The 24,514-nt window shown below is 44.3% G+C and overlaps 1 protein-coding gene across 7 annotated transcripts in view; it reads right to left on the bottom strand.

Moving 5' to 3' along the window:
- DGCR2 (DiGeorge syndrome critical region gene 2) overlaps nt 1-24,514 on the bottom strand; it is a 107,227-nt gene that overhangs the window by 3,106 nt on the left and 79,607 nt on the right. For 4 of the 7 annotated variants that reach the window (XM_030292509.1, XM_030292508.1, XM_030292506.1 and 1 more), the window contains 3 exons: nt 8,440-8,643; nt 2,623-2,775; nt 1,429-1,665 (listed from right to left, as the gene is read on the bottom strand). In XM_030292509.1, the coding sequence (XP_030148369.1) occupies nt 1,429-1,665; nt 2,623-2,775; nt 8,440-8,643 (594 nt within the window). Of the gene's footprint in view, nt 1-1,428; nt 1,666-2,622; nt 2,776-3,176; nt 3,273-8,439; nt 8,644-24,514 lie in introns of all 7 variants that reach the window. The other 3 variants (XM_030292507.1, XM_030292504.1, XM_030292503.1) reach the window with 1 other exon arrangement.

A 24,514-nucleotide genomic window follows, 5' to 3' on the forward strand; every position in this document is an offset into this window, starting at 1 on the left:
CCCCCACTTTTGCCACCTGGCCCGGTGCAAGGCGCAGGGGTACAGTCGTGAGCAAGCCATGGCAATGTGATATGGAGGAACAGGCTTTGACAGAGTCCGCAGAACAAAGTTGGGGGAGAGGGAAAGTCCTCTCAGACTTGTTGGAGGTTGAAGCAGGGCTCACGTGACACAAGGGAGTTACTGGGCTGGATGTGGGCAGGCAGCACAGGGGACACAGCCCCCAGAAAAGGTGCTGTGGCTGGAATATGGGGATGAGAATGCAGAAGACAGGACCAGAGCAGACAGCTCCACAAACCTTACCGGGGTCTGTAGAAATCTCTGGTTTGAGGGAGGCTCTGTGGCAGCCCATTCCTTTCAGCGTGCCTGCTCCTTATTCCGGCTTTCTCCAAAAGCTCAAGGCATGGGGGCCCCTGTTTCCTGGCTGGCTCCCCCCCCAGCCTCAGCAGTCCTGTTACCTGCCCCAGGGAGCAACTGCTCCCTCACAGCCTGCTCCATGCAGCCATCTGGGACCCGCTGCCCTCCAGCAGCATCCCTGGCAGGAGCCTGTTCTACCCCGACCCCCTGGACGGCAGACTGAGACAAACTGTGTGTGCAGGGGTCAAATCCAGGTCTTGCCTGCACACCATAGAGAAGCAGTACTAGTAAACAGGCCCAAAAACACAGCGGCGCTGGCCCCACGACACACATTCTGCTGTGCTGTGTGGGTGTGCAAGGAGCCAGGCAAGGAGTGCAAGGAGTGGGGCACTGCCTGCTGTCATACTGCAGGGGGTTGTGTGTATGTTAGAGGGTATTAACATGTAGGCAAACGGGATGGGACACCTGAGCTGCACATCAGGGACAGGAACAAGCTGGGCAATGGTGAGGAAACTGGCATTCCCTCTGTGCTACACAGACCTGTGAGGAATGATCTTCCACAGGAGCAGATGGACAAAAGACTTAAGCAGTAAGGCCAACATCACAGAACCAGTGCTTTCTTCCCATTTCACAGACAGGAAGGAATGTCACAAAGGCATCTCTAACAATTACCACATATGCACATGTGTCTTTGTGACCCAGCAGTTGGCTCTGGGCAGGCACCTGGAAGACCTGGGCCAGTCCTATCCCCACAACCGCCAACACCCGGCTCCCCATCTCTCCATACTGCCCAGCTGAGTGTGCCCCAAGGGCTGCTTGCTAACAGGTGTTCATGGGAGGAAGGCAAGGGGCAGCATGGCCACTGCCCACGGTCATCTGCATGTACAACCCTGGGAAGAGCCTGCCCACCAACAGGTGGTTCCACCTTAAATGGAAAGTCAAAAAGAAGCAGAAGGCCAAGGAAGAAGTGGAGGTTCAGGGTCCTGTGTACTGGGGAGGAGGACCAGTGAGCCTCTGGCTGCAAACAGAGGATGGCCAGTGATGTGCTGCTCCCTGTCCCTGGGAGGGAAGCACCTGCAGGGTCGTAGAACATGCTGTCGGGGTTAATGGAGGCCTCATAGGGCGGCGGTGGATCATCAGGCTGGTCGATGTCTGGGTACTTGTATGCGGTGTAGGGAGGAGGAGGGTCGTGGAAGTGGAACGTGCCGCCTTCTCCATCGTCAGAAAGGTGTAGGGGCGTGAGGCCGGTGCCGAACCCATCTGGGCCATAATCAAAGCCGGGGATCCTCCGGCCGAGGTTGAAGTGGTGCACTGAGCAACAGCAGGGAGAGACGAGCAACAGCTGAGTCACCCCAGAGGCCCACAGCATCTGACATCCCGACTGTCACACTTGTGTGCCCAGCTGTCCACATGAGAGCCCTGAAGCTCTGATGCGGACCCCCCCTCCTTCAGAAAGTCCCTGCCCCTCACCCATGTGCAACCCATCATGACATCCTGCCACTTGCACCGCCCAGTCCTCACCACATCTCTCCAGCTTGAGTGTCTTTGTAGATGACTAGGTGAAAACTGAGGGTCTGTGGAAGGGCTGTGCTGTGAGGCCCCCAACTGCAGCTGGCACAGTCCCTTTGTATTCCTACCACCTTGATTCGGGGCCCTCCCCAGAGGGTCTGTACCCATCCCACTGCTCCCCACACAGACTGGGGACTGGGCGCTAGGGAGCACAGCTTGCTCACTGACACAAGGTGATTCCAGCAGCCCTATGGAGGGCACAGGCCACAGCAGAGAACTCTCTTGCTGCAGTGAACTTGGGCTGAGGAGGGCCATCTAAGTTGCCTGACATTCACGGGCGTCTGCTGCTCTGCCCTCTCTGCCCACGGCAGGTGGCCCCGCTCATGGTCCAGGCCGTCAGAAAAGGTAACATCAACTATCTAAACATACAGCAGCAGCTGCCTGTCCTGTTTCAAGGTCTGGAGGGCCGGGGAGCCTGGGGGCAGCTGGCACTGAGGGCACACCCCTCCCTCCACACATCCACAGCCTGATTTTGGGTCCCAAGGACAGCTCCTCTAGTTTCCCAGGTGTGCACTCAGCCCAGGAGCAGGTGAGTGGGTGGGACAGGGACACCCCACCAGGGCACCCCTATCATCTACACCCTCTTGCCTGTTCCCTTGCCCCCCCTTCCTACTTCCAGTACCCTCTCACCCTAAAGAGGACACAGCCCAGAGCAGGGCCCCCGCTGTGGCTATTATAGGTAGGGCCAAGCACACTCACAGTTTGCTCCAATCAGGGACTCAATGCGCTCCCGGCGCCTCTGGCGAAGCCGGTGGACCATGAAAAGCAGAAGCGACAGGATGAGGAAGGAGGAGATGCAGCTAACGATCAGACGCATCCCACTGGCCATGGAGTCAAACAGGCTGTTGCCATCTGTTACAATGAGAGGAAAGAAATCGGCTGTTCTCAGAAAAGGAGAGCCTGATCCCCAGTGCTTAGTGCTACGGGAAGGCCACAGCCCTCCACCACCAGGCATCTATGTGGAAAAGGCAACTTGCTTCCTGATTCCCTGCACTTGACGTCTTAGGAGAGATGGGAAAAATGAAAACAGCTGAAAGTCAAGAATACTGTGGTTACATCAAAGGAGAGAAGCAAATCATGGGCCAGGAAAGATGTTTTACCTTCCAGTCTAGCACTCCTAAGTGCCAGGCAATGCGCCCCTTCTGCCTAAAAGCTGGCGGGTGCTGTGTTATGGGCCCCTGTGTCCCCAACCATATAGTACAAAATCAGGCAGATATGACCGAGCCACTGGACTCTAGACCAGGGATGCTCACCTGGGCGACTCTGCAACTTCCAGGGAACATTTGGCAATGCCTGGAGACTCTTTTGGTCATCATCAACCACTTGAGGGGTGGAGGCACTACTGGCATCTAGTGGGTAGAGGCCAGGGATGCTGCTCAACATCCTGCTATGCACAAGAAAGCCCCACATCACAGCACTCGGCCCCAAATGTTGACAATTCCACCCTGCCTTACCCTGGCGCACACCGGTGCTGGTTAGGTGCTTGCTATGGAGCTGCTGTGGGTAGGGCACAGATGGTGATCATGGGATGAGGGGTGAGAGAAGAGAACTTGCACTGGCTGAGTGCCTACAGTGTGACGGACATCTCCAGGGGCTCCTACCTAGATGAGATGAGCCATTCACACCAAGTCACAGAAGAGCAGAACCAGGAAGTGGTCCCAGGAACACCTGCCTCCACAAACCCAGAGGGAAGGCCAGGGAGGCTTCAGTGCAGGGAGGGGGGCAGGCACAGCGAGGAAGCAACCTATAGCCACTGGAAGCAGGACTCCGTGTGGGTGTAAGGGCCAAGGACTATCGTATCAATCCATACCAATGCAGATGGTCAGAGCTCACACTTGCCCTCCTCCCACGGGAGCCAGAAAGCTTCCCTCAATGCTGCATTTATTGCTGACAACACTTGGGAAGTAAATATGTGGAAATGATACATTCTCTCACCAATTAGCTGCTTTTTTTGGTGCCTCTGATCCTCTTCCAGACTCAAGGGAACATTTTGTCTCTGTCTGTGGGAGGAAGTCTGTCAGCCCAGGGGGCTACTGACATGTCTATTAATTGGTGGTCAGCTCAGAGATCCCAAGGGAGCACCTAAAGGAGCAGCCCCTTTGCAATGACTCTTAATCACTTCTAAAATAAACCCAAGGACACAGTCAAGGTCCCTGACCATTCCTCCATGATGATTACCAGGAAGGAGGAAGCATCTCCTAGAAGAAAGTCACCTGCAGTCAGACACAAAGAAGACAGCACTGTTCTAGGGTCAGAAGTCAGAGATCCCTGGGGACTCGCCACAACTGGTCCCTCCATGGGGCTCTGGATAGTACCAGACGGGGCTGTGTTCTGTCTTCCAGGCTACTGGTCCTTAGTTAACCCTTGGGCCCCAGAGGACATGTCTTGCTGGGGAAGATGCTGTTGCAACGGAAGGTGCCCTGAAGTTCACCTGGCCTGGCCCTTGGTCTGATGCTTGAGCCATCCCAGGTCCTTTTCACGCAGCTGCCCAGTCTGTGCATGAAGAACTTCAGTGATCAGGAACTTAACCATTTCACTGAGCTTGGTTACATGGTTAATGGTTTCAAATCTCCGTCAGAGATGGCAGGTGAAACAGAAGCTCAGCAGGATCAGAGGCCAATGCCCTGGATTCTAACATGGGCTCTGCTCCTGGCAGCTGCTCTGCTGGGCACCTCGTCTCACCTCTTGGGAGCCTTGTGACCCCAGGCTTCCCCAGGGCACCAGTGCAGGACGGGAATGGAGAGCACCAGTTGCTCTGTGCCTCAGCCACCCTCAGAGCTGGCAATTCTGTTATTTTCATCTTCCATTAGGTGTGGTGGCCCAAGTGCATTCAATTTGTTTCCCTAGTGACCAGTTGAACATCTTTTCAGCTGTTTGGCTGCCATCATGTGTCTTCTGTGGTGAAGTGTCGTATTAAATCTTCTCCCCACTTTTTTAAAAAAAAAAGTTTATTTATTTATTTTGAGAAAGAGAGAGAGCATGTCTAGGTGCAAGAGGGGGTGGGGCAGAGAGAAAGGCAGAGACAGAATCCCAAGCAGGCTCCGCACTGTCAGTGCAGAGCCCAATGTGGGGCTTGAACCCACAAACTGTGAGAGAGACCATGACCTGAGCTGAAATCAAGAGTCGGATGCTCAACTGAGCCACCCAGGCACCCCTCCCCACTTTTTAATAGGGTGGTTTCTTATTATTGGGGTTTGTAGAGTCTTTATATCCTCTGAATACAAGACTCTGACTTGTGTTTTGCAAATATTTTTTCTCTGCTGGTGGCTCATCTTTTCATTTCCTTAAGCAACTTTCAAAAGCAGAAGTTTTCAATTTTGATGAAGTCCAATTTATCAATTTTTCTTTTTTGGATCATGCTTTTGATGTCAGCTATAAATGTTGCCTATCCCAAGGTCACAAAGATTTTTGTTTTCTTTTAACAGACTTTATTTTTTCAGAGCCTATATTTTCTTCTAGAAGTTTCTGAATTTTGAGTCAATTAAAAAAATTTTTTAATTTAAGTTTATTTATTTATTTATTTAGAAAGAGAGAGAGAGAGACAGAGAGAGAGAGAGAGAGAGAGAGAGAGAGAGAGAGAGAATGGGAGAGCAGGGGAGGGGCAGAGAGAGAAGGAGAGACAGAATCCCAAGCAGGCTCTGTACTGTCAGCACAGAGCCCAATGTGGGGCTTGATCCCATGAACCACGATCATGACCTGAGCCGAAATTAAAAGTCAGATGCTTAACTGACTGAGCCACCCAGGTGCCCCTTAAGTTAATTTTTATACATAGTAGAATGTGTAGTTAAAGGTATGTATGTGGGGGCGCCTGGGTGGCGCAGTCGGTTAAGCGTCCGACTTCAGCCAGGTCATGATCTCGCGGTCCGTGAGTTCGAGCCCCGCGTCAGGCTCTGGGCTGATGGCTCAGAGCCTGGAGCCTGTTTCCGATTCTGTGTCTCCCTCTCTCTCTGCCCCTCGACCGTTCATGCTCTGTCTCTCTCTGTCCCAAAAATAAATAAACGTTGAAAAAAAAAAAATTTAAAAAAAAAAATAAATAAATAAAGGTATGTATATGTATATATGTGTGTGTATATTTGCATATGGATGTAAAATTTTCCAGCACCATTTGTTGAAAGATTATCCTTTCTCTATTTAATTGTTTTTGTACCGTTGTCAAATATCAGTTGACCATATAAGTGTGGGACTATTTCTAGACTCTATTCTAGAGTCCACTGATCTATATATCTCTTGATAATACTGCAATGTTTTGTTTACCAGGACTGTACACTAAGTTTTACATTAGGTACCATGAATCCTCCAACTTATTAAAAACTGTTTTGGCTATTCTAATTCCTCTGCCATTCTACATAAATTTTAGAATCAGTCTGTCAATGTCTGCCAAAAGTCTGCTGGAATTTTGGTTGAGACTGCACTGTATCCATAGATAATTTGGGGGAATTAACTGTATAATGATATTGAGTCTTATGATCCATGAACATGGTACACCTCTCCTTTTATTTACACCTTTGATTTCTTTCATCAGTATTTTATGATTTGTAGCATACAGACTGCACATATTGGTAGGGTTTATACCAAGGATTTCATGGTTTTGGTACTACTGTAAATGGTACTTTTCTTAGAAATTTCAATTTCCAACTGTTCATAGGCAGTATATATAAAAACAATGTAGTTTTATATATTGACCTTGTATCTGGAGACCCTGCTAAAGACACTTATTAGTTTTGGTATCTTTCCTGTAGATCCTCTGGGATTTCCTATGCAGACAATCATGTCATCTACTAAAAAAGATTATTTCACTTTTCTCTTCTGGTCTGGATACCATTTCATTTTCGGCATTGCCCTTGACCTCTTGAACAACCCTAAACAGAATAAGAGCAGATATCCTTACCTTATTGAAGGGGATACTTTCCCAAAGTCCCCAGTTTGGGTGGCAGTGTCTCTGTCCTTTTTGGAATACAGGCATTTCCCAGGAGAAAATGCTCCAACCTGGGAAGCAGTCAGGAGCCTGCAAAAGTAAGGCTGAAGCAAGAGGCAAGGAGAGGCCCTGGATAAGCTGCTCTGGCAGCACAGGAGAATGGCCTACAGCAGCTATGGTCTCATCCAGAGGCCCTGAAAGCCCTGCTCTGCTGAGAAGTCCTCAGGGTTGGTTAGGCTCTACAGGCCTTATATATATCTAATCATTCTTACAAAGCCTGGATGGAGAAGTAAGGCAACACTGGTAGACTCCTAAGAAATGGAATGAGAAGTCCAGGTGATGTGACTTGTGAAAGCCAGAGGTTTGACTCATGTGGAAAATAAGTGAGTTGGAGGCTCAGAGTGATGTGGCCAGGACACAGACCTGGTAAACAATGAATAGGTGCTTGTCAGAATCCCATAGGAATTCATCCTACACAAGAGGTAGCATCTACCATGTGGGATAGGGAGGCCCAAGTATACTTTCACTGAACTCCATGTTCCCTGATGGCTCCATATCTGACTGCACGTTTGGGACGTGTGCCAGAGTGTCCCATTTGGCTAAATCTCAGATACCGCTGACATTACTTTGCCCTCTCCCCAGAAGCCTTCCTGGCATGCAGGACATTGACAGCTCTCTACTCAAGGAGAGCTCTTGTTGTTGTGGCCCTCATGGGCTAACTCTAGCTGTTGCACCAGCACTAGGCAAACAGTATCTCCTTCACAGGGGCCCTGGAGGTTGGAGATGGCCTCCCTGCCCTGCCCAAGCTGTTCATCTACAGGGTCCACAAGCTTAGGAACGGCCACAAGTCCCTGCTCTCTCATATTGCAGCAGCCAAGATAAAAAACAAATTCATGCTTTTGATTTACATTTCTCTTAAGATCATGAATTTATAGGGATGCCAACTGCACTGGTGTGGAGAACAATCCAGCATGCTGTATGGAGTGTGATGCCCACTCATGGTCCTACAGATTACATTGCTATCTGTTGCTCTTTAGTGTGTGTGTACGTGGAAAAGGAAGGAAGAGGGTTATCCAGAGACCACATGCCTACATAGTGTCTAACCACAAAGTACCACCTGGTAGAAAGGAGTTTTCTCTTGAAATTGAGGATAATATTTAATCTTTTTCTTGAAGATTTTAACAGTAAAAATCGAGGACTATAAGCAGTAAAAAGTGTCATTATCCTCCCGATCACCATAGCCAAGAAAGAGCTCAAGTAGGGACATAAGTCTTGAGAAAGACAGGCCAGGTCTGAAGCTATCATTTACAACCGATTCATGAACAGACACTCACACTCAAGTTAAAGTTCACTGGTGCACAATATCTATTACCTGAGAGCTGACATGAGCCAACTTGAGAGGTGGCAGTTAGAGGAAGCTGGGTCATATGACACATACATGCCCACAAAAGTAATTGGCCAGCTCTGTGAACAAATGCTGCCACTGCTGCTATGCCATGTGCCATGAGCTCTCATAAGTCCCCACCACTGAGAAAGCAAAAATACATGTAGGCTCCAGCTTGGAACAGGGAGGCTGACTCGTGACCCACCATCAGTCTCACCTGGGTCCAGGCACATGAACTTGCAGCACTCCTTGGGGTCCTTGCGGTACTGCTGGCAGCCCTGGGGCCTCTCACAGAGGGCAGCCACACACATCTCAGGCTCCCCACCATGGCAGGTGCAGCTCAGGCATGGGTCGTCTCCTTTGGGGGTGAAATAGAACCCTTCATCCACCACATTGTCCTTGATGTCAACACATGTTTGACCTGCAACAAACCAAACACAGACATGCCTATTACATATGCATTATCAGCAGGAGCCCTGACTCTCTCCACCTGGGTGGCAGATGACAACAGAGGAGTTGGCAAGATCAACCTGGGAGCCCTCCCAGTGCTGGAGTGTGTGAGTCTGGCCCATGGCCGCAGGGAGTGGCTATCTGAGAAAGGTCACTACAGCTCACTATTAGGACAAAGCACACCTGGCCATGAGCCCAGACAGCTACAAGAGAGAAGAGTGCTAGATTCCGGGGAAAAGCCCATGGAGAAGGGTTTGCTTTTAAGTGTTTGCCTAAGCAGTTTACTTAGAGGTTTCCTCAACTTTAAGATGCAGTTGCCATGTCTATTAACCATTTTGTGACACATTTGAGAATGTGTCTCAAATGAGTCTCCTGAGAAGCTGCTAGTTCTGCTTGTGAAGACAGTTCACCAGTCCTAAGACAGACACATTGAACTGTATGCAGAGCTGACCTGGGGCTAGAGAAAGAGAAATAGCCATGGCCAGAGACAAGAGGGAGTTGAGAAGTCAGACTTTTTCTGCCAAAGTCAGCAAGCAGACACAACAGATGCCTGGGGGAAGGGATGAGTGATGAGGCAGGGGCAGTTCTCCAAAAGATACATGCTCAGTGAAAAGCAAAGGGACATAAGAAGTCTGTTTCAGTGTCTAAATGGAATAGAGATGTCTAGAAAAACTCATCAGAAATCCCACAACCAGGGGTCTGTGCCTCACTTTAAGACTGGCTACATAACTCACGTGGTCAGAAATTTTCAGGGCAAGAAACTCACGTAGAATTGTTCTCTGCTAGAAGAGAAAAAGAATGAAGGAAAATGAGCAGCCTTCAGAGAAATGCAGGACACCATCAAGTGCACCATCACAGACAAAACTCAAGTACCAGAAAGAGAAGAGAGTGGAAAAAGAAGAAATATCTGAAGAAATAAGGGCTGAAAACCTGACGAATTCATTGAAAAACAAAACCTATATATGTAGGAAGCATAACAAACTCCAAGTTGGATAAATGCACAAAACCTAAACACATCCAACACATCATAGTAAAAGTGCTAAAGCTGGAGAAAAGGTGAAAATCTTAAAAACAGCAAACCAGAAATGACTTGTTACTGATAAGGGGACCCTCAGAAGACTAACAGCTGACTTCTCAGCAGAAAGAACAGAGGCAAGAAGGCAGTGGGTAACATAACAATTGTGCTCAAAGAAAAAACCGTCAACTAAGAATCCCATATCCAGCAAACCCAGCTTTCCAAACTTGACAGCAAAATAAAGACTTTCCCCAGAGAGACAAGACCCGAGAGAATTTATTGCTTTCACACTCACCTTACAAGAAATACCAAAGGAAGCCATTTTTTTAACCTCCCCTAAGGGAAGTTCTTCAGGCTAAAAGCAAGTGACCCTCAGAGAAGAATTTGAGTCCATACAAAAAAAAAAAGCACCAGAAAAGATAATTATGTAATTATGAAAGACAATATAAATGAGTATTTTTTTCCTCTTAACTGACTGAAAAGGCAATTCTATAAAATACTGTCTTTATATAATGTTGTATTGGGCTTCTAACATATAGAAATGTAATGTATGTGTTTGCCAATAAAGCCCAAAGGAGGTGTGTGGAAGCAAAGCTGCTGTGGGCTAATACAATGACTGGAGGTGATAATTAATAACCACATATTGTTGGTTTGTAACACTAACAGACCTAATGTATGTAATAGTATTACTATAGAAAAAGGGAAAGGAAATGGAGTTATACAGAGGTAACATTTCATATATCACTGAAATGAACCTTGCATCGATCTGAATAAAATATATATGGCAAAATGCATATGTATACGTACATGGAATTAGTGGTTATAGTTGCACTTACCTGTGAATAAACTAAAGTGCTGAATGGTATACTTTAAATGGGGGAATTGTAAGGTATAGGATCTTGGATTGAGAGTAACTTGTTTTGTGAGTGTTCCACAAGACTAGCAAACATTTCTAATAAATTTTAACTTGATAAACAAATGATAACTTGCAATACAATACTGAATGTCACATGATCACAAAAAGAGTCAATGGTTCTTCTATCTCTTTCTCTCCCTGCAGGATTGTGGGTGATCATATCCTATGCTCAGACGCTCGGTCTCAGGCTATCGTGTTTGCAGTAATCGGTGATTTTTCAGAACGTTGGAAGGTGCCCGCACTGGCACTACTGTATTTTTTGTCACTTCAAAGCACCTATGGACAGTCCTTTGCTTTTCCATACAAGAATACGCTTAGGAATGCCTTGCTTCATTCTAGGTCAGGCTGCCTGCAGATACAGACCCTTTCTTCTCCTGCCTTATTGCCAATTACATTAAATACAGTATATGACAAGAGTTTATTAATACTGTACTGTAGTCAACATCTGTGCGAGCATATGCAATGGCCCCCATGCAGAAAAAGATTCCATTGAGGCAACAGATAACAGTGATTCCGTTAGTGATAATGAAAGTTATCTTACATGATAACCCTCCTCTCTCCTGTCTCCCTCACACCAGCCATGAAAGTTTTCAAAGGTAAGTGTAGGTTAATTTATTTTTCTTTATATTCTGTGTTTTATTATTCTGTACTATATTATAGTATTGTAATAATTTTTATATGAATATTTTTGGGTTGCAGAACAAATCACCTGAGTTTCCATGATTTCTTATGGGGAAATTTGATATACAGTGCTTTGGATTATGAGCATGTTTCTGGAACAAATTATGCTTGCAAACCAAGGTTTCACTGTGTGTGAATTTTATCTCGATAAAGATGTTAAAAAAAATGATGGCTGAGATCTTTCCATAATTAATCAAACACATAAATCCCCAGGGGTCCTAAAAGGACAAATAAAAATAAATCAATAACAGTGTGATGAAATCTCAGTGTATCAACAAAGAGAAACTCTCAAAAGCAACAAGAGAGATGAAGATTACCTACTGTTCTGTGTTCCTTTAGGTAGGCCAGTCAGGTGTGGCCACAAGAGAAGCGACAAGGGAGGCACAGGAAAACAAAGAGTATTATACTCATAGGTCCTGAACCGACAGAGTCCTTGCATGCCAAGGGGGATCACACAGGAAGAGCACCAAGAGTGCTGCTCAACCAAGTGGGTGGGGAGCAGAGAAGGAGCGAGGACCCACAGCAAGAGCTTTACTGGGGGTCAGGGCAGAGAACACAAGTAAAAGCAGGAGGGGATTTCACTGGGGCATTTGAAATGTCACTAGGTCACAGACAGGGAAGGAACAAGAATGGGAACTTATGGCAGAGGCCAACCTTATTACACTGGGGCCCCTGGCCACCTGGATGGGGTGCTCATAGCAAGTAATAAGTTTTAAAATTTATAATGCACCTACAAGGAAAACCAAGGAAAGGTATACAACAGTTCAGAACAAGGACAGGCAGAAACAATAAAATAACATCTTCAAAGTTTTGAGAAAAAGTAACTGTTAACCTACAAATCTATACCCAGATAAACTAACATTCAGGATTGGAGGCAAAAATTACAGACTTTTCACACAGACAGTAACAGAGTGTAACACTAACAACACAACCTCTTCTCAAAGAGCTGCTGAAGAGTACATTTGAGAGATAAAAAGCCAAACGCAGAAAGAAGTGGGGTGCAAGAGGAAATAATAAATAAGAAACTGATAAACATATGAGCAAATATATATATAAATGCTAACTTCATAAAACAAGTGATTCATTTAAGAAGTGTTGAAACAGGGGTGCCTGGGTGGCTCAGTTGGTTAAGCGTCCAACTCTTTTCTCTTTTTTTTTTTATGTTTGTTTATTTCTGAGAGAGAGAAAAAGAGAGCAAGCAGGGGAGGGGCAGAGAGAATCAGAAGAAGAATCAGAAGCAGGCTCCGGGCTCTGAGTTGTAAGCCCAGAGCCCAATGCGGGGCTCAAACCTACAGACTGCGAGACCATGACCTGAGGTGAAGTCAGACGCTTAACTGACTGAGCCACCCAAGCGCCCCTCTTTTTTTAAAGTTTATTTATTTTGAGAGAGGAAGAGGGAGAGCTTACACATGTAAGCAGGGGAAGGGCAGAGAGAGAGGAGGAGAGAGAATCCCAAGCAGGCTCCATGCTGTTACCGCAGAGCCCAGTGGGGGGGGCTCCACCTCATGAACCATGAGATCATGGTTCTGAGGCGAGATCAAGAGTCAGACACTAAACAGACTGAGCCACCCAGGTGCCTCAAGCATCTGACTCTTGACTTCAGATCAGGTCATGATCTCACAGTTCATGGGATCAAGCCCCATTTCTGGCTCTATGCTGACAGTGCCAAGCCTGCTTGGGATTCTCTCTCTCTCTCTCTCTCTCAAAAATAAGCATAAAAAAATAAAAGAAATGTAAAACAAAGTAAAATGAAAGTAACAGACAACATGTATACCCATACTTGAAGCTGGGGAACAACTAGAGCTAAAGCAATATAAGGTCTTTGTATTAACCAGGTGGAAGTTAGAGGCACTGTCTTTAGATTTAAAAAACAAATCAATTATGCCCTTTAAAAATTAAGGATAACCACTAACAGGAAAGGCAGATATAATTTCTGAACCAGTATAAGAAAAAAAGAGACTAGAGAAAAGTTGATTAATCTCATATGAGTCAGTAAAAGATTTAAAAAAGCAAGCAAAATTCTGGGTAAAGAGCACAGAACAAGGTGCTAAAATCAACTTTAAGACTTAATTAAAAGAGTACAAAAAGACATATTAAAAGGAAGCTAGCACAAAAATATTATGTAATAATAAAAATAGTTCATATATATTGAGAGCTTTCTCTATGCCAAGGACTATTCTTTGCACTGAGCATTATGCTAACTATCTCTCCCAACAACACAGTGAGGTGGGTGCTCTACTACCCCCTGGTTCATAATGTGGAACCCAAGGACAGAGCTCAAGAAATTGCCCAAAGCCAAATCTGGATTTAGTCTGGCTATCTATTAAGCCTCTTAACACCATTTTGTAGCTACCACTAGAAAAGAAGTAAGACTTTAAGCAAAGCTAACAAAAACTACTATGGATAAAAAGGGATTGTTAACATCATGATAAAAAGGTTCAATTCATCAAAAAGATATAATAATTATGAACACTTATGCCCCCAGTAACATGATCTCAAGACAAATAAAGCTAAAATTAGAGAATCATCAGGGAAGAATGGATAAATCCACATCCACAGTGAGAGATTCAAAATATATCTCTTTTTAACAATTGGTGTATCATGCAACCAAAACAGACCTGAACAATCCAAGAGTTTAAGCACATATGGAACAGTAACAAAAATTCTAACAAAAGAACATGGGAATGACTTCCTGGAAAGGAGAAATATACTGACTAGTAGTTAGGGATAGGAAGCATCTTCTGGAGGTTGGGAATATTCCACATCTTGATTTGGGAAGTGGTTATACATGTGTACAAATTCATGAAACTTGCATTTAAGGGGAAAACTTTGCATACAGGGAAACTAAACTTTAAATGCCTTATGTTGGAAAAAACTAAAAATTAAGGAGATAAGGATCTAACTCGAGAAGATGGAAAAAGAAAAGGGTAAACTTAACAAAAGCAAAAGGATAGAAATTGACAGCAGAAAACAAGAACACAGAAAACACATACACAACAATGACAATCAGTTACTATCCAAAGCTGGTTATTTACAAAGATGAATCAAAGAGTCAAATCTCCCATAAGACTAATCAACGAAAAAGGAGGAAAGCATAAATATTAGGAACCAGGGGAGCCTGGTGGCTCAGTCAGTTAAGCGTCTGATTCAGGCTCAGGTCATGATCTCGCGGTGAGTTTGAGCCCCACATTGGTCTCTGTGCTGACAGCTCACAGCGTGGAGCCTGCTTCAGATTCTGTGTCTCCCTCTCTCTCTGCCCCTCCCCTACTCATACTCTGTCTTTTTCTGTCTCAAAAATAAACATTAAAAAAACAAAAGGAATAAAAAGAAGGTCATAATAATAAACATGAATGTTTCAAAAATCTTAAGAGAATGCAGAGAGAATTATATGTACAAAAACGAATTAGAAAATGTAGACATATAGGCAATGCCATAGATAAATAGGACTTACCAAATTGACTCAAAAAGAGCCAGAAAACTTGAGTATGTCCACAATCATTAAAACAACTAAATTAGTATCAAAGATCTACATCCAAAATACACACACACACACACACACACACACACACACACGTCTTAGCTCTGTTCACTGAAAGGGCATGAAAGTCATGAGCATAACTAGTGCCTAGGTCCTTTAAGGCTCTTTGGAAAAAGTTTGAGTCCAGAGAGTACAAGATGAACTAGAAAAAGAAAGCAAACAGAAGGAAATAATAAAGAGCAATAATCAAGTGAAATTGAAAAAAGAGAAAAATCAATGAATCAAAAAGCTGCTTCTTTAAGAAAATCAACCAAGAGGAGGAGGGGAAGATGGCGGCGTAGGAGGACGCTGGGCTCACCGCGCGTCCTGCTGATCACTTAGATTCCACCTACACCTGCCTAAATAACCCAGAAAACCGCCAGAGGATTAGCAGAACGGAGTCACCAGACCCAAGTGCAGACGAGAGGCCCACGGAAGAGGGTAGGAAGGGCGGCGAGGCGGTGCGCGCTCCACGGACTGGCGGGAGGGAGCCAGGGCGGAGGGGCGGCTCGCCAGCCAAGCAGAGCCCCCGAGTCCGGCTTGCAAAAGCGGAGGGGCCTGACGGACTGTGTTCCGACAGCAAGCGCGACTTAGCGTCTGGGAGGTCATAAGTTAACAGCTCTGCTCGGAAAGGGGGAAGGCTGGAGGACAAAGGGAGGGTGAGCTGCGGAGCCCCCGGACGACAGAGCTCAGTTTGGCGGGGAACAAAGGCGCTCGCCAGCGCCATCTCCCCCGCCCATCCCCCAGCCAAAATCCCAAAGGGAACCGGTTCCGGCCGAGGAAATTGCTCGCTCCGCGCAAACACCCAACTCTGTGCTTCTGCGGAGCCAAACCTCCGGCAGCGGATCTGACTCCCTCCGGCTGCCACAGGGCCCCTCCTGAAGTGGATCACCTAAGGAGAAGCGAGCTAAGCCTGCCCCCCCTGCCGCCGTGCACCTTGCCTTCCCACCCCAGCTAATACGCCAGATCCCCAGCACCACAAGCCTGGCAGTGTGCAAGTAGCCCAGACGGGCCACGCCACCCCACAGTGAATCCCGCCCCTAGGAGAGGGGAAGAGAAGGCACACACCAGTCTGACTGTGGCCCCAGCGGTGGGCTGGGGGCAGACATCAGGACTGACTGCGGCCCCGCCCACCAACTCCAGTTATACACCACAGCACAGGGGAAGTGCCCTGCAGGTCCTCACCACACCAGGGACTATCCAAAATGACCAAGCGGAAGAATTCCCCTCAGAAGAATCTCCAGGAAATAACAACAGCTAATGAGCTCATCAAAAAGGATTTAAATAATATAACAGAAAGTGAATTTAGAATAATAGTCATAAAATTAATCGCTGGGCTGGAAAACAGTATACAGGACAGCAGAGAATCTCTTGCTACAGAGATCAAGGGACTAAGGAACAGTCACGAGGAGCTGAAAAACGCTTTAAATGAAATGCAAAACAAAATGCAAACCACCACGGCTCGGATGGAAGAGGCAGAGGAGAGAATAGGTGAACTAGAAGATAAAGTTATGGAAAAAGAGGAAGCTGAGAAAAAGAGAGATAAAAAAATCCAGGAGTATGAGGGGAAAATTAGAGAACTAAGTGATACACTAAAAAGAAATAATATACGCATAATTGGTATCCCAGAGGAGGAAGAGAGAGGGAAAGGTGCTGAAGGGGTACTTGAAGAAATAATAGCTGAGAACTTCCCTGAACTGGGGAAGGAAAAAGGCATTGAAATCCAAGAGGCACAGAGAACTCCCTTCAGACGTAACTTGAATCGATCTTCTGCACGACATATCATAGTGAAACTGGCAAAATACAAGGATAAAGAGAAAATTCTGAAAGCAGCAAGGGGTAAACGTGCCCTCACATATAAAGGGAGACCTATAAGACTCGTGACTGATGTCTCTTTTGAAACATGGCAGGCCAGAAAGAATTGGCACGAGATTTTCAGTGTGCTAGACAGAAAAAATATGCAGCCAAGAATCCTTTATCCAGCAAGTCTGTCATTTAGAATAGAAGGAGAGATAAAGGTCTTCCCAAACAAACAAAAACTGAAGGAATTTGTCACCACTAAACCAGCCCTACAAGAGATCCTAAGGGGGACCCTGTGAGACAAAGTACCAGAGACATCCCTACAAGCATAAAACATACAGACATCACAATGACTCTAAACCCGTATCTTTCTATAATAACACTGAATGTAAATGGATTAAATGCGCCAACCAAAAGACATAGGGTATCAGAATGGATAAAAAAACAAGACCCATCTATTTGCTGTCTACAAGAGACTCATTTTAGACCTGAGGACACCTTTAGATTGAGAGTGAGGGGATGGAGAACTATTTATCATGCTACTGGAAGCCAAAAGAAAGCTGGAGTAGCCATACTTATATCAGACAAACTAGACTTTCAATTAAAGGCTGTAACAAGAGATGAAGAAGGACATTATATAATAGTTACAGGGTCTATCCATCAGGAAGAGCTAACAATTATAAATGTCTATGCGCCGAATACCGGAGCCCCCAAATATATAAAACAATTACTCATAAACAGAAGCAACCTTATGGATAAGAATGTGGTAATTGCTGGGGACTTTAACACCCCACTTACAGAAATGGATAGATCATCTAGACACACGGTCAATAAAGAAACAAGGGCCCTGAATGAGACATTGGATCAGATGGACTTGACAGATATATTTAGAACTCTGCATCCCAAAGCAACAGAATATACTTTCTTCTCGAGTGCACATGGAACATTCTCCAAGATAGATCATATACTGGGTCACAAAACAGCCCTTCATAAGTTTACAAGAATTGAAATTATACCATGCATACTTTCAGACCACAATGCTATGAAGCTTGAAATCAACCACAGGAAAAAGTCTGGAAAACCTCCAAAAGCATGGAGGTTAAAGAACACCCTACTAACGAATGAGTGGGTCAACCAGGCAATTAGAGAAGAAATCAAAAAATATATGGAAACAAACGAAAATGAAAATACAACAATCCAAACGCTTTGGGACGCAGCAAAGGCAGTCCTGAGAGGAAAATACATTGCAATCCAGGCCTATCTCAAGAAACAAGAAAAATCCCAAATACAAAATCTAACAGCACACCTAAAGGAAATAGAAGCAGAACAGCAAAGGCAGCCTAAACCCAGCAGAAGAAGAGAAATAATAAAGATCAGAGCAGAAATAAACAATATAGAATCTAAAAAAACTGTAGAGCAGATCAACGAAACCAAGAGTTGGTTTTTTGAAAAAATAAACAAAATTGACAAACCTCTAGCCAGGCTTCTCAAAAAGAAAAGGGAGATGACCCAAATAGATAAAATCATGAATGAAAATGGAATTATTACAACCAATCCCTCAGAGATACAAACAATTATCAGGGAATACTATGAAAAATTATATGCCAACAAATTGGACAACCTGGAAGAAATGGACAAATTCCTGAACACCCACACTCTTCCAAAACTCAATCAGGAGGAAATAGAAAGCTTGAACAGACCCATAACCAGCGAAGAAATTGAATCGGTTATCAAAAATCTCCCAACAAATAAGAGTCCAGGACCAGATGGCTTCCCAGGGGAGTTCTACCAGACATTTAAAGCAGAGATAATACCTATCCTTCTCAAGCTATTCCAAGAAATAGAAAGGGAAGGAAAACTTCCAGACTCATTCTATGAAGCCAGTATTACTTTGATTCCTAAACCAGACAGAGACCCAGTAAAAAAAGAGAACTACAGGCCAATATCCCTGATGAATATGGATGCAAAAATTCTCAATAAGATACTAGCAAATCGAATTCAACAGCATATAAAAAGAATTATTCACCATGATCAAGTGGGATTCATTCCTGGGATGCAGGGCTGGTTCAACATTCGCAAATCAATCAATGTGATACATCACATTAACAAAAAAAAAGAGAAGAACCATATGATCCTGTCAATCGATGCAGAAAAGGCCTTTGACAAAATCCAGCACCCTTTCTTAATAAAAACCCTTGAGAAAGTCGGGATAGAAGGAACATACTTAAAGATCATAAAAGCCATTTATGAAAAGCCCACAGCTAACATCATCCTCAACGGGGAAAAACTGAGAGCTTTTTCCCTGAGATCAGGAACACGACAGGGATGCCCACTCTCACTGCTGTTGTTTAACATAGTGCTGGAAGTTCTAGCATCAGCAATCAGACAACAAAAGGAAATCAAAGGCATCAAAATTGGCAAAGATGAAGTCAAGCTTTCGCTTTTTGCAGATGACATGATATTATACATGGAAAATCCGATAGACTCCACCAAAAGTCTGCTAGAACTGATACATGAATTCAGCAAAGTTGCAGGATACAAAATCAATGTACAGAAATCAGTTGCATTCTTATACACTAACAATGAAGCAACAGAAAGACAAATAAAGAAAATGATCCCATTCACAATTGCACCAAGAAGCATAAAATACCTAGGAATAAATCTAACCAAAGATGTAAAGGATCTGTATGCTGAAAACTATAGAAAGCTTATGAAGGTAATTGAAGAAGATTTAAAGAAATGGAAAGACATTCCCTGCTCATGGATTGGAAAAATAAATATTGTCGAAATGTCAATACTACCCAAAGCTATCTACACATTCAATGCAATCCCAATCAAAATTGCACCAGCATTCTTCTCGAAATTAGAACAAGCAATCCTAAAATTCATATGGAACCACAAAAGGCCCCGAATAGCCAAAGGAATTTTGAAGAAGAAGACCAAAGCAGGAGGCATCACAATCCCAGACTTTAGCCTCTACTACAAAGCTGTCATCATCAAGACAGCATGGTATTGGCACAAAAACAGACACACAGACCAATGGAATAGAATAGAAACCCCAGAACTAGACCCACAAACGTACGGCCAACTCATCTTTGACAAAGCAGGAAAGAACATCCAATGGAAAAAAGACAGCCTCTTTAACAAATGGTGCTGGGAGAACTGGACAGCAACATGCAGAAGGTTGAAACTAGACCACTTTCTCACACCATTTACAAAAATAAACTCAAAATGGATAAAGGACCTAAATGTGAGACAGGAAACCATCAAAACCTTAGAGGAGAAAGCAGGAAAAGACCTCTCTGACCTCAGCCGTAGCAATCTCTTACTCGACACATCCCCAAAGGCAAGGGAATTAAAAGCAAAAGTGAATTACAGGGACCTTATGAAGATAAAAAGCTTCTGCACAGCAAAGGAAACAACCAACAAAACTAAAAGGCAACCAACGGAATGGGAAAAGATATTTGCAAATGACATATCGGACAAAGGGCTAGTATCTAAAATCTATAAAGAGCTCACCAAACTCCACACCCGAAAAACAAATAACCCAGTGAAGAAATGGGCAGAAAACATGAATAGACACTCCTCTAAAGAAGACATCCAGATGGCCAACAGGCACATGAAAAGATGTTCAGCGTCGCTCCTTATCAGGGAAATACAAATCAAAACCACACTCAGGTATCACCTCACGCCAGTCAGAGTGGCCAAAATGAACCAATCAGGAGACTATAGATGCTGGAGAGGATGTGGAGAAACGGGAACCCTCTTGCACTGTTGGTGGGAATGCAAATTGGTGCAGCCACTCTGGAAAGCAGTGTGGAGGTTCCTCAGAAAATTAAAAATAGACCTACCCTATGACCCAGCAATAGCACTGCTAGGAATTTATCCAAGGGATACAGGAGTACTGATGCATAGGGGCACTTGTACCCCAATGTTCATAGCAGCACTCTCAACCATAGCCAAATTATGGAAAGAGCCTAAATGTCCATCAACTGATGAATGGATAAAGAAATTGTGGTATATATACACAATGGAGTACTATGTGGCAATGAGAAAAAATGAAATATGGCCTTTTGTAGCAACGTGGATGGAACTGGAGAGTGTAATGCTAAGTGAAATAAGCCATACTGAGAAAGACAGATACCATGTGGTTTCACTCTTATGTGGATCCTGAGAAACTTAACAGGAACCCATGGGGGAGGGGAAGGAAAAAAAAAAAAAAAGAGGTTAGAGTGGGAGAGAGCCAAAGCATAAGAGACTCTTAAAAACTGAGAACAAACTGAGGGTTGATGGGGGGTGGGAGGGAGGGGAGGGTGGGTGATGGGTATTGAGGAGGGCACCTTTTGGGATGAGCACTGGGTGTTGTATGGAAACCAATTTGTCAATAAATTTCATATATATATAAAAAAAAAAAAAGAAAAAGAAAATCAACCAAATCGATAAACCTCTCAAGACTGACAAAATCAAAATGGGAGAAACACAGATTACCAAGAGCAAGAATGAAACAGGGATTATTACTATAAATCCTGCAACCATAAGAAGGTTAATAAGAGAATACTATGTATAACTTTATGCTCATAAATTTGAATACTTACAAGAAATGAATCAATTCTTTGAAAACCACAAACTATCAAAAATTCACTCAACATGAAACAGGCAATCCAAACTGTCTTATAACCATCAAATAAGTTGAATCCATAATTTAAAAACTCCCCGCAAAAGAAATCTCAGGCCCAATGGTTTCACTGGAGAATTCTACCACAAGTGGGTACGGTTATAAAGGAATAATAGGGAAGATCTTTATGGTGTTAGAACTACTCATATCTTGACTATGTTACAGGAACCTACACAAGTAATAAAATTCTATAGCGCTCTCTCTCTCATACACACACACACACACACACACACACACACACAAATGAGTACAAGTAAAACTAGAGATGTCTGAGTAAGTCAGTGGATTGTGTCCAAGTCAATATCCTGGCTGTGATATTATACTATAGTTTTGCAAAATGTTCCCATTTGGGGAAATCAGGCAAAATGCATAAGGGATCTCTCTGTCTTATTTCCTTTAAATGCATCTGAACCTAAGGTATCTCAATAAATAACGTCAAAAAAAGGGGGGGGGGGCGCGCCTGGGCGGCTCAGTCAGTTAAGCATCCGACTTCGGCTTAGGTCATGATCTCACTGCTTTTGTGTTTGAACCCTGCATCGGGTTCTGTGCTGATGGTTTAGAGCCTGGAGCCTGCTTCAGATTCATGTCTCCATCTCCCTCTGCCCCTTCCCCACTCACACTACGTCTCTCTCAAAATTAAATAAATATTTTTTTAAAAAGCCAGCATAAATGGATCAAATTAAGCATAAAAATAATGGTACTGATGAATTATAACCCAGCTAATGTAATAAAAATCCAAGAGTGCATTCTAATACAAATAAAGAAATTAATCAATGGGGGAAAGGGGAACGCTTTTCCTTACAAAAGAATGCCAACTAGTAAATATGGAAGAAATGAAAGAGAAAATTGCCAATACATGCTTAACATCAGTGGGTACAAGTTTGATGAGGAACAGGAATTTTACATAGTTTCAAAGTATCTCTCCACATATTATTTATTAATTTAAAAAAGGGAAAAACTGGAACTTCACAGTGGAAAAATCTGGCAGGCATAACTTTAATCCAGGGATCAAAGTTAATGTCACCAACATCAGGGCAAAGTGATACCATATGCCTCATGATTTGATATATCTAAGAAGCTAAATACACAGACAATGGCCAGGCCATACATGACAACAGAGCTCTGACCCACCACTTCTGCAGCAATCAGCCCAGAACATTCAGGATTTGGTCAATGACAGCCAGCTTCCCTGCTTTTCCTTCCACACTTCCAGGGCAGGAACCAGCAGAGAAAGCCAAATATGCTCCTCAAACCAATCACCTCAACTGGCTGGCTTTTTTTTTTTTTTTCAAATTTTTAAATGTTTTTTATTTTTGGGGGTGCCTGGGTGGCTCCGTCAGTTAAGCATCCAACTTCAGCTCAGGTCATGATCTCACAGTCCATGAGTTCGAGTCCCACATCGGGCTCTGTGCGACAGCTCAGAGTCTGGAGACTGCTTTGGATTCTGTGTCTCCCTCTCTCTCTGTCCCCCACTCCTTGTGCTCTGTCTCTCTCTCTCTCTCTCTCTCTATCAAAAATAAAAATTAAAAAAAATGTTTTTTATTTTTGAGAGAGACAGAGCACGAGTGGGGGACAGGAAGAGAGAGAGGGAGACACAGAAACAGTAGCAGGCTCCAGGCTCTGAGCTGTCAGCACAGAGTCTGACGCGGGGCTCAAACCCATAAACTATGAGATCATGACCTGAGCTGAAGTCGGACGCTTAACCACCTGGGCCACCCAGGTGCCCCTCAACTGGCTGGCTTCTAGTCAGCTTGCTCCCAGTTTCCCATGCCAACCGCCTCCAAGGAGGCACACACCAGGAGTCTTTAGGGCACTGGTGAAAACCCCCGGGTGTTGGATCTACAACTCCAGCTGGAGGCGGGACAGATGCACTTGTGAAGCCCACACACTCTAGGACATCTGCAAGAGACAGACTCTCTAAAGAATGGCCCAAAGGGAAGATCTAAAGCAGAAGGGAGAGCAGACATTAAGAGCCCTCTGGAAAACCAATCCACCCAGACACAAGGAATCTACTGAATATGAAGGCTGGGGAGTATGGAGGGTATCCACAGTACAGCCCAAATCCTGCCCAGACTGATCCCCGCCACCATTACTGTAAAGACTCTTCTACACAAAAGTCCTATCAGAAGGAAAGAAAGGCAAGGAGCGCCTGGGTGGCTCAGTTGGTTAAGCAACCGACTTCGGGTCAGGTCATGATCTCACAGTTTGTGAGTTCGAGCCCCGAATAGGGCTGTATGCTGACAGCTCAGAGCCTGGAGCCTACTTCAGATTCTATGTCTCCCCCTCTCTCTATCCCTCCCCTGCTCACGCTCTGTGTCTCTCTGTCTGTCAATAACAAATAAACGTTTAAAAAAAGAAAAGGCAGATAACATACATGATGGAAAATTCAGCAGAGAGATGAAAACTCAAGAATCAAATAGAAACACTAGAAATGAAAAACAGACAAAATGTAAAAAACAAACAGGTGAGGGGTGCCTGGGTGGCTCAGTCGGTTAAGCATCCGACTTCGGCTCAGGTCATGATCTCATTGGGAGTTTGAGCCCCGTGCTGGGCTCTGTGCTGACAGCTCAGAGCCTGGAGCCTGCTTCAGAGTCTGTGTCTCCTTCTCTCTCTGCCCCTCCCCACTTGTGCTCTGTCTCTCAAAAATAAATAAATGTAAAAAAAAAAAAATTTATTAAAAAAAACAAAAACAAAAAAACCCCCAAAGAGGCGAAAAATGTCATTAGTGGGCTTATCAGCAGACTCGACACAGTAGAACATGGAAAGAAACAGTAAAACATATTAATAGAATTACTCAAACAGAGGCATGCCTGGGTGGCTCAGTCAGTTAAGCATCTGATTCTTGATTTAGGCTCAGGTCATGATCTCATGGTCGTGAGATCAAGCCCCACACTGACTCCTTGCTGAGCATGGAGCCTGCTTAAGATTCTCTCTCCCCTTCCCTCTGCCCCTCTTTTTTACCACTGGTGCATGCATGCTCTCTCCCTCTCTCTCAAAACAACAACAACAACAACAACAACAAAAAAAAAAAAAAAAAGAAAAAAGAAAAAAAGAAAAACTCAAAACAGAAAGGAAAACAAAACAAATTACTCAAACTGAAAGACAAAAAGGAAATTAAAGAAACACTACAACTAAATGCAGTGCATGATTCTGGACTGGATCCTGGACCAGGAAAAAAAAAAGCTCTAAAGTATATTATTGAAACAATTGACAAAACGGTCATAAAAAATTATAGATG

This window comes from Lynx canadensis, chromosome D3, assembly GCF_007474595.2.
Source record: "Lynx canadensis isolate LIC74 chromosome D3, mLynCan4.pri.v2, whole genome shotgun sequence".
Classification (NCBI taxonomy): Eukaryota; Metazoa; Chordata; class Mammalia; order Carnivora; family Felidae; genus Lynx; species Lynx canadensis.